The 16,568-nt window shown below is 35.6% G+C and overlaps 1 protein-coding gene across 1 annotated transcript; it reads left to right on the forward strand.

Moving 5' to 3' along the window:
- The first annotated feature begins 203 nt into the window (after nucleotides 1-203).
- On the forward strand, nucleotides 204-1,378 carry LOC143631990 (uncharacterized). The gene is made up of 3 exons (XM_077100594.1): nucleotides 204-425; nucleotides 815-1,071; nucleotides 1,177-1,378. The coding sequence occupies exons 1-3, from the start codon at nucleotides 204-206 to the stop codon at nucleotides 1,376-1,378; spliced, it is 681 nt and encodes a 226-aa protein (XP_076956709.1).
- The last annotated feature ends 15,190 nt before the right edge of the window (nucleotides 1,379-16,568 follow it).

The raw sequence follows: 16,568 nt of genomic DNA on the forward strand, positions 1-16,568 counted from the left end.
TCGTAATGCACAACAAGAAGCGCTAAAAGCCGTAAACCTAAAAGGTGAAAACCTTCGAGGTATGGATAGGCAACTGGAACCCAAATCCGATGAAACTCTACTATTCGAATAGAATTTGGGTACCACACACTGGAGGGTTACGTGAGCTAGTCTTAAATGAGGCTCACAAGTCTAAATACTCAATTCATCCTGGTTCTGACAAGATGTACAAAGACCTCAAGGAGTTTTATTGGTGGCCTAACATGAAAGGTGATATTGCCATCTATGTTAGTAAATGCCTAACATGCTCGAAGGTCAAGGCTGAATATCAGAAACCGTCCAGACTCCTTCAACAGCCAGAAATACCGCAGTGGAAATGGGAACAGATCTCTATGGGTTTCATTACAAAACTACATAAGACGAGAAACAATCATGACACCATTTGGGTAATAGTCGACTGCCTGACAAATCTGCTCATTTTCTTCCAATTCAAGAAACTGACAAGACAGAGAAACTCGCGAGAATCTACATCAAAGAAGTCGTGTCTAAGCATGGTGTACCAATTTCCATTATCTCTGATAGAGACAGTTGTTTCACCTCAACGTTTCGGAAGTCGTTACAAAAAGCGTTGGGTACTCGATTGGATATGAGTACAGCCTATCACCCACAAACAGATGGTCAGAGTGAAAGAACCATACAAACCTTGAAAGATATGCTACGTGCTTGTGTGATGGACTTTGGTGGTAATTGGGATAATCATCTGCCACTAGCTGAATTCTCTTATAATAACAACTATCACACTAGCATTAAGGCTGCACCTTTTGAGGCACTTTAGGGTAGAAAGTGTCGATCGCCACTTTGTTGGGCAGAGGTTGGCGAGAAATACATCACTGGGCCCAAGATCATTCAAGAGACAACTGATAGAAAATTTCAAATCAGAGTTCGTATTAAAGCTGCAAGGGATTGTCAGAAAAGTTATGCCGATAATAGACGTAAAACGTTAGAATTCGACGTCGGTGATAAAGTTCTTCTTAAAGTATCGCCTTGGAAAGGTGTTGCTAGGTTTGGCAAGGGTGGGAAGCTCAATCCTAGGTATATTAGACCATTTGAAATTTTAGACAGAATAGGTCCCGTTGCTTATAAATTAAAATTGCCGCAATAACTTAGTGATATTCACGAAACATTTCACGTGTTTAGTCTGAAAAAGCGTTTAACTGATGAAACACTTATCATACCACCCGACGAGGTCAGGATTGACCACAAACTTCATTTTGTCGAAGAACCTGTAAGCATTGAAGATTGGAAAATCCAGAAACATAGGCGTAATCGTACTAAGCTGGTTAAAGTACGATGGAATTCAAAACGAGGTCCCGATTTCACTTGGGAACGTGAAGATTAAATGAAGAAAAAGTACCCCTCTTTGTTCGAAAAGTCGTTATTTCCGAATGACATGAACCGAATTTCGAGACGAAATTCTTCTATCGTGGGGAGAATGTGACAACCGCAAATTTTCAGGTCAATATCCGTACATGCCTAAACGCACTTACATTTTATGAGTTTCTATTTATATTAAATTGCATTAACTAAGTCATATAAAGTCTAGTGAATCCATACATACGGTTATCATACGTTGTGAAAATTTAGAAATTACTACTACACATATGCAAGTTAACCCGACAAACCCGAACATCGGTACCAATTTTTATAAACCAAAGCAGAGGGCAATAGTCCAACATATAAGCCTTATATTGTAGACTCAAATACAAGAACTTAAAGATTCATGATGATATAATTTTAAGATAAGACTTTGTATTAAATTATCACGTTTAAACGAGGGTGTAGATATAACATACGAGTATTATTAAACTATTAGTTAATGTAAACTAACAATTCTAATCCTAGATGAATAAGATACGACAACACCATAAACCAAATAATTGTTTGTGAGCTAAATATTATGCATATATTAATAGTATATTAAGAAGTTGATGATATATATATATATATAAACCATATGCTAGACAATATCTTGGCCGAACCACATGGAGACACCCCACCTTTCATACTTTTTTTGTGTGTAGTTAACACATTGCTTCATCAAGTTGACTAAATAAACATGTGATTTTATAAACAACTCTAACTAGAACTAAACCACACTTATAATGAAACAAAACTAAATCCCAAGACCCCACCCAATGCCCCTGGAATAACACATCAAAAGGGGACCCCTGCCTTACTTTCACTCTCCATTTTCCCATAAAAGTTGTTAGGAGACATGTTCCTATTAGCGCAACACATCTTAAATATATCTAACACAATCTTACAATTGTAAGTAACACAATATCTCTCTCACTTCCCTTGAAACCGATCCCAGACACCACCATCCTATCCACATTCATTATCACCTTTTAGGCAAGCATCTTTCAAGAAACAAGTTTAAATCTACAAGAACCTCAAGCCTACAAGTGTTAGAGATGATGATTCAAGTAAAAGGAAGCTAGAGTGGTGCTAGGAGCTAAAGATTTCTTCTTTTTATTTTTATTTTCTCCTCAATCCTTTACCTAAGTGAGCCTCTACACTATAATACTTTATTCTTTTATTATTATATATACAAGTCTTGAAAGCTTGTATAATGAACCACCCAAAGTATTAGACTAAAAGATGAATGAACACAAACTAGTAACTAAAACCTTATTTTCTCTAAACAAACATCTTCTCTAAATCATGGCATATTAAAATGTTTATATAGAAGATATATTTAATACAAGTCTTTCACTCGATTTGTTAGTAAAAGAGTAACATTTTTGGTAAACCATAAAATACTACTAAAGATCTAAGCGTGACTTGTTTTAAACTTACAAAAGTGGTGTGTTCATCTTATTTTTAAATATGAGAAAATAACCAACTTATGTTATTTATGGTGTGTAAACAAATTTATAATAACAAGGACTAACCAAGGATCATGGGTAAAACCAAGATCTACAAAGAAACATGTATAAGAAAATCGAGAACTATGGACAAAAATAAAACCAAGAACCCGAGACTCGTAATCACCACATAAAATTTGTTAAGGATCTGGAACAAAAGGCCAATATTATTTTAAACATAATGTTCAACAAAGATTATAAATCATTAACCATAGGATAGAGTGGTTACACACCTAGGAAATGTGTAAAAATGTCTCCCAAGTACAACTAGAGATAGACAGGTTGTTAGCAGTTTTTAGAACTTGGATTCACGAGGTCATATCTCAGTCAATACTTAACCAAAAATCATGCTTCTTGAGTCTAAAATATACTACTAAGAGTCTAGCTTCCAACCCAACCGGTTTAATGCGATTTGGACGAGTTTTGATACCCGAAACGGACTTTACAAAAATACGTGTCAAAACTGTCAGTTTGTTAACAGATTTGACTCTTACTCAAGAACCCATAACTCAGTCATATTAAGTCCAAATGACATGATTCCTTTTGCAAACGATACCTCTGTGTCTTATTTTTAAATTTTGTACTCACACATTTCATGAAAATAGGTTTAGGTCAGTCAAATAAAGGTTTTTCCACAATCAATAATATTCGCTGTACGACCCTTGTGTACTAATAAATGTGTTTGGACATCTTAAACACCTCCAAAAATTATGGATAATAGTTATTTAGAAACCTAATACATTAGAGATTATGTGATAAAAATTTCAAGTCAAAAGAAGGTCGTTTGATACCAGAAAATACGGTAACTTCGTACCCCAAAATATTATAGAATCTGTGAAGAATCTGTGAACACATAAAATAATGAATACTAATTCTAAGTCATCTAAACCCAATATGAAGCATACACGAGAACTTAGGGACTAATAATAACGTGAATAGTATATATTACCTTATATATATTTATCCAAAACATAAATGTACGATAAACCACATAAACAAATCACCAACGGTTCATCGGGATATACATCAACAATACACGCATACACTATCGAGTCTAACATGTTGGGTGGACTTTATACAAGATCAACTTGTATGTTGATATTGTACTTTGGGATTCTAAGTAACCGTAACTGGTTAGGTCGCGGTTAGGAGAAGTCTCACGTTCGTTTTCGATATTCGCTAACTATTTCGCGCAAAAACTCAAAGGTGAGTTTCACGGCCCCTTTAGTTTTAAACTTTTATAAACTTGGGGAAAAACATACAAATACTCGTTTTTATACATTAATTAGGAACAAGATCCGACCTTTATGTTTACATGAGTTATCGTTTGGATCCATAAAGTCCCCATATCGTTTATTTATAACCATTAGCTATGTATTAGCCAAAGATTCTGTGAATAGTACTATTGGGTTTGACACCCCCAATCATGGTTAGCCGCTCTAACTGCCGATCCGTATGGTCGAATGATTGCATATTGTCTACTCGTTGCTCGTGAGGTACGAGTGAGGGGTGAAACATCTGTTTCTTGGTTTGGTTATGCCTCATGTAGCTCATATTTATCGTACTCTTTACTAGCTTACGATAGGTCAATCATTACTTGTTTTTGCTTATCGTATACGTGGAAGCATTTTCATACTAAGAGGTCTTACAAACTTATATACGCTAAAACCTGTGAACTCACAAACATTACGTTGACATTTCAAAGTATGTTTTTCAGGTACTTAAAGCACAATCACTCAAGAGGAAAGCGTCGTAAGATATCATGCACACAAGTGTTGGATACACATTTTGGAGAATTTTACTTGTATAACCCATGCCTTGGGTCATATGGGCAAAATCTTAGAAACAATGTCTTTTAAAAAAATTTTTGAGACTTAAATGTTGATTTTGGGATGTATACTCTGAATTTTAACTATGTATCCAATTTGTGTGTTTGTGTTTGAAATAATCATATGCTTTGACAACCATATTCGTCACCCCTCGTGATTCCGCCAAGGCGGGGTGTGACACGCTTTTACTTAGAATATTTTCATAAGAAAATATTTGCAATCGGACTTTAGTCTTCATGATATAACTCAACTTTGCTCGGGAATATCCCACGAGCAAAATTGTTAATCTTGATCTCTTCAACCTTTTGTTCTAAGACTTATTCCATAAAACATAGTATGCTCGGGTACTGTAGCTTCCTCAAGGTTGAACTTTTCTTGTAGAAGTACTTATAATAATTCCTTTAACTTCTAACAAGCATGCTTGAGATCCTATTTATTGAATCCTTGCTCGACCACCCACCAAAATACTTGGTTTAAGCTTCGATAAGTATTTAGTGTGCTCTAAAGCAAGCCTTGCACGATTGAAGATAACCTTACTCGAATAAGATACCTTTCTTGAATAAGTGTGAAGCTTGCTCGAAGTGCCTAGTTTGATCGAATTCTATACTTAGCATATTTCTGAGGAGGTTGAGAAGATTCCAATCTTCCTTGATCATCTTTTAGGTCCAACAATCTCCCCCTAGATTGGAACAAACTCAGATGCACCAAAACACATCCAGATTACATACACCTGTTTCAAAAATACACATCAAATCCTTAAAAGCAATAAATTACATTACTTGAAAGAAAAAGATTACATATTTAAATTCAACCTCAAGGGCATTACACGTCAAAACAAAATACGTCAAAAACATAATCAAAAAGTACAATTAAATCTTGATTACCATCAGGTTCAGCTCCTTGATCTTATTCTTTCCTATGTTATTCTCTCCATTCTCCCAAATGATGCCCATTGTTGGAACATTGATATCTCCACATGGTAAGGATGGTCTTCTAGAAGTTCCCATTATTTAATGTCATTAAGATAATCCACATGGAGAATTCCAACTCATAGTCATATTCTATAAGCCAGGGCAAGACTTTCATAATTTCTTAAGATGAAGCTATCAGTTTTCTTTTCATCGCTTATTCTTGCAATCCTTCCATTCCTTTGTACTTCTGAATTAGGTCTGCTCATTCTTCTCCTCAAGTTGATACATTCCTTCATATTTGCATAAGGATTTACAAGTCTTTTTGGATTTGTCAAAGGAAATGCTTGCCATCCTTATGTCACTCAGCCTTTCTATCTCTTCCTCTTCTTTGCTTCAGTGTACTCCAACTTCCTTTTCTTGTTTAAAAAAGGAAATCATGCCCTTGCTTGATCTTTTAAATATTTGGACAAGTCATTCCTTTGTGAACCAGCAAACCTGCCACTTTGTTGATAATCATAAAGATGCAGGTCTGCAGTTCTGTCAGTTACTCCATGTTCAATTCCCTGAAGTCATCTCTGAATATAATTGTCTTCTACATGCCACTTTTCATGATTACCTTTAGAGTCTTGGTCTTATTTGATAAGTCCACATTTGATGGTGCACGTTGTTCTCTCTACAAAGTAGACCTGGTGTTTGGAATGGGAACCCTTGGTGTAGAAGCCCATAAAGAGTGTCTTTCAAATTGTGGTATTCTTACAGGCCCCCTTGATTCATACATTTTGATTATATCAGCTTTACTTCTAATCATCAATGACAGCTAATCAACCCCTCCTTTGATAGAGTTTGAATCATGTCAATAGTTTCTATATCCATCTGATCTTTTGAAGGTGACTGGGGCTCATGGTACACGGGCCTTTTAAGAATGAATTTGGGATAACTAGGTTGTTTGTGCATGGATTTAGCCTTTTTCAGCTTACCTCATTGAATAACTCCATCTCTCTTTCAAATAATTCCTTCAGTTGAGACATTGCAAGGTTGTCAAAAACTCCCATAGGCATCCCCTTCTTCAACTTAATTTGCATTAAAATATTTATTTTCTCTTCATATTCCCAAGGCGTTTCATTTCCACCTTGTTCAGATGCATTTGATTTTGGTAATGATTCAGTTTGACCAGCAGAGGAGGGAATATTTTTTGAATCATCAATTTTTTTTAGCCTTCAACTCTTTATATTTGTTTAATTCCAAGTCATAGAGCTTCTTTCACTGAGTTCCTAATAATTTTTCAAGGTCAGCATAAGCACCCCTTGCAGTCATAAGTCTTTCATGCAATTTTTCTTGATCATCATCAAGAACATTCTTCTTCTCCTTTTCTGCTCTAGCTCTTGCTTAATCTGCCAACCTCTTTCTTTCTCTATCGTCCTTCTCCTTCTCTTTATTGTCTTTTATTTCTCTTTGTATCTTGTGTTTGGTAGTTATCTTTTCTTCATTATGCACCCTTTTTGATAATAAGTTGAATTTGGCTTCAACTTCTAGTCTAGTCACCAGTTCAACTTTGTCACACCCTCAAAATCCACTAACGGAATTTTACCGTTAGAGAGTGTGAACTGACTCCTAGTCATTAGTTATATCAAACATCATTACTAAAGTGTTTTTAAAACAAACAAAACATACAAGTCTGAAATAAATGTGAAGGCGTAAACAGTAATGTAAATTGTTGTGTCAACACAGGACGACTTAAACCAACAATTGATATGATAAAGTTAAAATCTATCTAAACATATGAGAATTTTGCATGCATGTCCTAAACCGTGCGCCCGCATCGGCTACCTGAGATAAACATACTAAAAGTGTCGACACAAGGTTGGTGAGTTCACAAGTTTAAGTAACATAATTGTTGCGTTTTAGCGTTACCAGATTTAGTTATTGAAATATATATATATATATATATATATATATATATATATATATATATATATATCAATAGGTAGCTAACCAATCAAGCATGTATCACTAAGTGTTCGACATCGAAGCTGACTGATTATACGTTTGCCTTGCCACCATGTCAACCACGACCATGATAATGTGTTAGCCAAAAATTACACCCACTCGACCTACAGTCGAGTTTAGAGTCGTGTGGGGTTTGTCAAACCCAGTATTATTACTCAACACTGACCCGCTATTATCCAATATTAGCCGGCTTGATTTTTTCTGAAGGACATAGTTGGTTTGTTGCCACTTAGTCTTACAAGTGATATATATACATAGTAAAAAAAATCTATAGTGTTTAGAGTATGTTATCTCCCCCTAATAAAATGTTAAATGGTAAAAGGGGCCGTGAAACTCACTGTTTGCGAAGTTACTGAAGTCCAAGAAAAAAGGCGTGCGTAAAGTAGATCCACACTAGTGCTCTAAAACAGCAATGAGATTTCTAAGTGTTTTGAACCATGAGTGAGTCTCTAGACTCGACAGATCAAAGTTATGGATGAGGTATGTTCGTGTTATATTTGTGAAACAAGTGCGACTCAACAACACGTTAGTGATAAGTTACGGGTGTGATCAAGTATGGTATTTAAAGTCACTATGATATATTTTCATTAAATCATCAATTGCAATAGCATATATGTCAAACACAACTCAAACATTGATCAAACAACCAACTTTTCACATTCCAACAAGAATTCAGCAGCTAAGATTCAGAGACAGAATTTAGCACGCCAAGATTACTCTATTTCACTATTCATAACATGTAGATAAACCACCAAAATTTTACCACAGAAACACACGTAAGATTGGTTTCGGGAAATAGTTTTATTATATATTTAGCATGTACGATTTTATCACAAGAATTCAATTAACACAGTAGGTACACAACAGTCATTATCAGGCGCAACAAAACGTTCTTGACTAGTCCCATTACATGGTTAATCCAATTAATGCAAGACCTTGGGTTAGATTTCTAATTCTATTTATTAACTTCTAGAGGTGAAATCAATTCAATTGGTCTTGTCGTTTGTGAGATATGCTATTAACAAATCAGTCTATAAAAAGGCTTCCCGAATCAGAACTGCGCAACCAATTTATAAATTCATAAAAACTGACTTCCACATGTCCAAAAATTACAAACTTAGATTCCCTGGAAACTAGACTCGACATAATACATCAGGGAATTAATAACAACTTCAAATTATGTCATTAAAACCAACTTACAGTCACATAAAGACGTATTTTTAGTCCAATCAGCATGTTGTTTACATCTAAATCCAATACTAAACAAGTTATTCTACCATAATCCATGAATAAACCCTACTAGACACAGTTAAAATTTTTAGGACAATGTAAACCTCAAGTGTGGGGATGGGAGAAAATTTAAAATTTTTAGCCCGATAGTACCTCAAAGAGTGTTCGGAAAACAAAGTTATTAACTGTTAATTATTGTCATTAATGCCAAGTTATAGGTTGGTCATGGTTGGTTTTTCAGATTCTTAATAGTTTTTCTACCAATTTTTTTTCAAAAAGAGAAGTTGCAAAATGGGGTCGTTTAGGCGGGGATAACGAGTCAAGGGGACGGGTATACATGTTTCATATAGGCATCCCATAATTCCAGACACATTGTGATATGCCCCCTATACTTAATACACATATTATATAATAAATATAAAACATGTCTTATCATTTATTGAGGGAAACCGGTATGTTTTACAGAATTAGAACTTGCTTGTCATATGCTTAACGAGATCTTAATACCACCACCTGTATGGAGATTAGGACTTTAGAAAACCCGTACATACACCCCCCCACACTAAATAAAAATCCTTGCCCAACATTATCCCCCCTAGAAGCCCGTTTGGACCTTATTCCTTTTTATTTTTCTAAACCGAAAATTACACACCATTTCATCCTTGGTCTTCATTTTATTTTAACCCCGTGTGACGAAATCCAGTTCGTTATCGAGTTGTTTATAGTCAGTTGTAGAGCATAGTACACAATGTACGTATGTCTCGATAGAGTTGTAAATATGTGAATGTCAGAGTTGTATATATTTTCGTTTCAATGTATTGTTTATCAGTAGTAAAAAAAATTTGGAAAATTCAGCAAAAATCCAAAAAGGAGCATGTTTATATTTAGTTATGTAATTAGCAGTTTGTTTGTTTTTGATTAGTTGTGTATGTATTTGTTAAACTGGGTTTCATCCACATTAGTCACTAAATATGCCTAATCCGCACTCAACCTATGACTCAACAAAACCTTAGTCCGAGTCTTTATGCAACCGATGGGTAATGGGTGGAGATAAAACTGACCTTTAAGCTTATTAAGTTGTGACTCATATTTGGTATTTGAGGGCAGGGACATATACTAGCACATCTTTTGCTAGTCCAGATATTAAACCGAGGGGAGTGTTGATAGTGTAAGGGGGTTGAATATGTATGCCTTAACCGGAAACAAAGTACACTCGTCTGGGCGGCTCTATTGTTTTTATAGTATCATTTAATTTTAATTGTGGGTTGTCAATCTAGAAAGTGTCAGTTTGGGAAACTGGGTATGACCTTAAAGCTTACTAGTATTAATGGAGATAAATGACATACCTATGACGGAGGCTGATATTTACATTAGAGTTTGCTTGAGGGCAAGCAAATGATAAGTGTGGGGATGTCATGTGTGGGTAAAATAACGCGTTTATAATATCTAATATCATGTACTTTAGTGGTTTTCGTTTATCAAACACTGTTACTTCGAAGTCTTATTGTATTGAGTTGCTTAACGAGTAAATGAGATAATAATAATAATAATAATAATAATAATAATAATAATAATAATGTGCTTCAACTTAGAAATTAAATTATATCTGTTACTATAAATTTAGGAGTAAGGTTACGAAAAGAAAATAATGTGCTAACATTTGATTTAAAATTTGTGATTCATATGCATGTTTCTTTTTTTTTTTGGGAGTAAACAAATAAAAAAGAGAATTAAATTTATGGGATCATGACACAAATCCACAAGAAAGAAAAGTAGGGCCTGGACAAGCTTTGAATTAGGCTATCGACGTGGGCTTGTTTGGGATGGAGTTTATTGCTCGAGGAAAAAGAAAGACTAGGGAACATATATTCTTTGGGGAGCATTCACGCAAGGGAGACAACGATAATAGGAGATCAGAAGGTCACGAAGAAAGAAAAGCAAAAAGAATATTTTTTTCCACCTTCCAATCAATATTGAGGATCATGGCCTACCAAACAACAAGTGAAGACCAAATCATCATCGTGAGTGGCTAGTCTACTCGAGTCTTACCCGGGATGTAGAGTTTGTATTCTTTAGTTTTCTCATGTCTTTAAGAACGAATGATTTTGTAATTGTTTATGATCAATCTATGAGCATTGATGTTTGGTATTACTGTGCACTCAGTCGGTTTAGGTTTATTTCGATCAGAACGATTAGTTTGCCAGTTGCTATGATAATTGCTTATAGGGTTGTTTTGACTAGTTTGAATATGATGAAGCATACAATTTCCCTTAGTTGAGTCACACTGGCATGGACTGTTTGATAACTAGTGCCGTGTGTTAGCGATTATTGATGCCTAAGGTTTGCCTAGTTAGTCAATCTGATTTGATCATTGGAAATTTATCTATTAAATGAACATAAATTACTGTGTATTTTCATAATTGAAACCCAGGTGTGATTTGTCTTTTTAATTTTTGAAAGTTGTTTAATTTCTTGTTTAATATTAAAACCAAAATTGTTTGCTAGTGTGATTAGCCCTTTTGACGTTCAGTTCTTAATATTAAAAATTGGTTGCATGTTACACTGACCACATACTCCTTGTGGTTCGACACCCTACTTACCCTAGCTTGCTTAGGTGATTAGGAACTGATATTAATTTTTTTTTTACTAAATAGCGACAGTCTAGCATCAAGCGCCACCATGTGACATTTTATGTAATTTAAAGTCTAAGGATGAAAGAAATGTGACCTGCATCATGTAACATCCCAAAATTTCTAAAAATGATATTTAATATATATTATTTATAGAAATTGGTGGAAAAGTTTACTTGAGTCAGTAGAGAATTAATAAAATAATAAGGATGGAAGGATAAGTAGGTTAATTAGATGGAATTAATTATGGACCAAAGAGGAAAGATGGGCCTAAGGTCCATGGGCTTAAAGGAGTATAAATACCCCTCAAAACCCCAATCCTTTCCATTTTCACACATCTCTACACCATAGCCTACACCATAAAAAACACACACTTCTTCAATTCCTGTTTTTGAGAAAACCACCCATAAAGACACAAAGATTCCAGGAGATCCAACCGTCGGATCGGTCTCAAATTTTAACTGAGTGTTCACGCAATATAAATGAAGATTTCTACTAATTATATCTTCGATAAGAGGTCGGGAAGTCTAGTTTATATCAGCAAAACCGTAGCAGCTCAAAGATGAAGATTCCAGCGACTGTTCAGCTGTTCCGGCGACTGTAGTAGCGGTTTCCGGCAAAGGCGAGCTGATGTGTTTGTATACCGGGGAGAGACAGTTTTGTGGCCTCTTGAATCACTCAATTCCGAGTTTGTTGATATGGTTTTGGTCTATTTGAGTGATTTGATTATAAACATCAAAAGTACGTTTTTGTTAAAAAGGTTTACTTTTCATGTAAGGATTTACATGAAAATTGGTAGGATGATAGATCGGGTCATGATTATTGATAAAGTAATGAACTTGATAGTAAACGGGTTAGTTGGTTCATTTTAGGTAAAACGAGTAGTGTTCGGTTCGTGAAAAAAATGGGTAAACGAATTCGGTTTTGCATGAAACTTTGTAGGATAGTAAATCGGGTATTGTTATACCTTAAAAATGTAATTGATGTTAAAAGTGGACTTAATGAACTCGTTAGTGTATACGGTTCACTTAGAAACCCTAGATCTAGTTAAAATGAGTTTGAAATCAAAAACGGTTTGAACTTTATTGATAAAAAAACTCTAGATCTTGGCCTAGGAGGGAAAAGAGAACGTTTGGAAGGTTATATGGCACTTAACTATGCAAATGGATGTTAGACATGAGGTGAAAAAACGTAAAAAATGGTGATAATAACCCATCAGTGGGTGTATTCGAATGAAAGGGTGTATTCGAAGGAAAGGATGTATTCAAATGAAAGAAAGGAAAGAAAGAAAGGAAGAAAGACAAAAAAAATAAGTTGTATTCGAATACAATTGCATTCGAATACATTGTCATTCTCATACACTATCATTAGAATACAAGGCTTTCCATTCGAATACATGGTCAATCGCATACAATGTCCTTGAACACAAATATGTACTTGAATACAAAGGTGTTCGAATAACAAAGATATTCGAATACAAATGTATTCGAATACAAGTGTATTCTAGTACAAGAGTATCCGAATAAAAAGTGTATTCAAATACAAGTGTATACGAATGGAAATGGAGCATTCAATTAGAATAGACCAGACATATCTATTTCTGATGAAACTTAAATGAAGAGTATAGGATTAGATAATTGATACATCTAATTAATATATACAGTTAGCCGTGCTCAATTAAAGAAGGGGATCACAATAAATTCAGAAAGGAACAGGAAACATGTGAGTTTCTAGCCCCATTTCTTGTTTTGTTTTTGGGGCTGTGTGCATACTCAATGTGAACGTTAATGCACTTACTTTAAATGGTAAGTGTATGATATAATGATTATTGTGATAATATGTATGAATGTTATGAATGAATGCTTGTCGGTACATGAACGATCTTCGGATATTGCACGTATCGACAGGGAAAGTAATATGTAGTATGCCCAGTATGTAATATGTATGTATGAAAGTACGTAATGAAAAGAGTATGTACGAAAGTATGATTATATAAAAAAATGTTATGTATGGTTATATGAGGAATGGAAGGTATGGTTAAAAAAGGGAACCGACCCTAATAATATCGGCGAATGTAGGGAACCGACCCTAATAACATCGGCGAATGTAGGGAACTAGCACAAGTGAAATCTTAAAGGGAAGTATGTAGAGCTTCAGGAGTAATGTAAGGAGTTAATTACACTTGACCACTATCATTAACTACTTACCTTACGAATCATGTGCTAAATAATTGCTAGAGTGATAACGTTTGTGTTCCCTTAGAGATAATATAGATGAATGATACAAAGGGACAAGCGCGAGGAGGTCGTACTGGACGCTATGGTAAGACACGTGCCAACTAGACACCTTTTTGAAGAAGGTGTGACAAAGCGATATACGAAAGCAATAGGACTTCGACTTTAGGAAGTAATGAATAAGGATCACGCTTGGAGCTTGTAGTCATGCACACCAAGGGAGTTGCGTAATATTTTCACACTACAATGCCACAATATTTTTTAAAGCATCAAAGGCAACCCGAACTGTGAAGTCCAAATGGAAGCATCATGAAAGAAACAGAGATAAGCCAACTAGAATGAGTCAGGACATGTAGTATGTCTGCAATAGTTAACTCCATAAAGGAACTTGCTGGGATCGTAACGAAGCGAATGATGAGAAAGTAGAGATGATCGACAAGGACGGGCGAGGCATCCTAATTGAAAAGGAATGAAAGAATGAGACTACATAGTGTAGCAACTATGGATGAAGACGCTCAGAAGAATGTAGTTGTGTACCTGAGACTTTATGGAAGAGACCACTAGTGATACTTTCGTTAAAGTAGGTGAATGGTTAAAAATTGTAAGTTAGAACTAAAGGGACGTGAGTTCCTTGCTCCTCTTTATGTTTGACCTTAAGATAGTTCGATGTCGTTTGGGAATGGATTTGTTGTTTGAGTTTAAGGCTCATATAGCATGTTGGAGTAAGTTGATTAGGTTGAAGTCTTTGGATGGCATTACAGTGACGGTTTATGGTATTAAGGAAAGTTCAGGGCCTAACGTCATTTCGATGATAAAAGCCAAATGTTTGTTAAGGCAAGGATGCAGTTTCTGCTTGGCGTACGTTGTCAAAGCTACGACCGAGACGAAAGAAAGGAAAGATGTTCCTGTAGGGTGTGACTATCCATAAGTGTTCCCAGAGGACCTTCCAGGGGTAGAATTCTAGATAGGAGTAATACCAGGAGCACGACCCGTCGCGAGAGCACCTTACCGTCTGGCGCTGTCGGAGATGAAAGAGTTAATGTCCAAACTGCAAGAACTCCTCGACAAAGGTGCGTTAATGTAGAGTGTTTCCCTGCGGGGTGAACCAATGATGTTCGTGAAGGAGAAAGACAGAAGTATGGGGATGTGTATAGATTACTGCTAGTTGAACAAGCTTACTATGAAGAATAGATATTCGTTGACAAAAATGGATTATTTGTTTGATCAAATGCAAGGTGCGAGTTGGACATCGCAAATAGACCTCAGATTAGGCTATCATCAGTTGAAAGTGAAAGATGCAGACATCCCTGAGACAACATATCAGACGCGATATGAATACTACGAGCTTCTCATGATATCATGGATAGACGAATGCTCAAGCAACATATATGGTTATGATGAATAGGATGTGTCATCGATCGTGGACAAATTTGACATTGCTTTTGTTGATGATAATCATGAAATATTCATGGAATAAGTCCGATCATGCGGAACACTTGAGAGAAGTGTTGGAGACGCTGAAGAAAGAGTAATTGTATGCTAGGTTTTCAAGGTGTACCATTGATACATGGATATCTCTTCAAGCAGAAAGAACGGAATACGATGCAAGAAGATGAGTAAGGATGATAAAGAAATGTGATTGTGAAAACAAATATTATCCCGTTGAGGCTCACGAGGTCACTGGCGCACTAAGTCGTAAAGGTGGAGAAGTTATCACGACAATTAAGTCGTATAAATTAGTTAGTACTTTGGATTGCATGAGAAAGATCCACGAGGCACAGTTAGAAGTTATAAAGAATGAAAGCAAGATGAAAAAGGATGAACTATCGGGTTACATAGAGATTTGAAAGATAATACTTATGATGTGAGAATCAGAGTTGGTCGTAGGTGGATTCGTTAGACATGCAAGATCCACCAAGATGTATCAAGACTTGTAGATAGACTACTAGTGGCCGAGTATGGAAGACGCAAGTGATATGATATGTCATTAAGTACTTGACTTGCTTGCATGTCAAGGTAGAACATTAGAAGCTGCATGGAAAGGAACAACCATTAGAAACACCAGAATGGAGATGGGAACTCATCACCATGGATTTCATAACTTAGCTATCGTGTACAACTAGAAACCATGACACTATCTGGGTGATTGTGGACCGTTTGAACAAAGGTGCTCACTTTATACCAATACGAGAAGCTATCTCAGCGGAAATGTTAGTTAAGGAGTTCATTAGCAAGATTGTGACAAGTCATGGAGTGCCATTGTCAATTGTGTCATTACATAAATAGTCGTTTTACATCGGGGTTTCGAAAGGAAGGAATTTGATTACAATGAAGGCAAATGCTGATGAAGGTGAAACTCTTAAGTAGAAGTCAAATGAAGATGGGTTCATGGTATGTAACAGTTTTGGAAGAATAGGATAATTTGCCTACATGGAAAAGAACAAGTGTTACGAAGGTGAAACCGGCAGTAATGCAACAAGAGGATACAATAAACCAAGGACAATAGATGGAAAGACATGCAAGGAAAGCGTAGATATGGTTTAGACTCACGTTTATTTGAATTGGTTTTTAACACGAAGGATTATTGTTGTGACGGATAATTATATGATCATGAGAGGGAGGTCATCTAGAACAATAAAGACAAAACGGTATTATAAATGTCCACATGAATGTCAAAGCATGCCTGGAAAAGAAGTCGGTTAATATAAATAGTTATGATGCATCAGGCAACCTGATATGCGGCTTGATTAGTTAAGAAAAGAGAAATGTATCCTCATGGACTTCATGATCAAATACCTTAGACATCTATAACTCATGAACC

This window comes from Bidens hawaiensis, unplaced genomic scaffold (genome assembly GCF_021521415.1).
Source record: "Bidens hawaiensis isolate Kalapana, Puna unplaced genomic scaffold, B.hawaiensis_p1.1 tig00006322_1, whole genome shotgun sequence".
NCBI lineage: Eukaryota > Viridiplantae > Streptophyta > Magnoliopsida > Asterales > Asteraceae > Bidens > Bidens hawaiensis.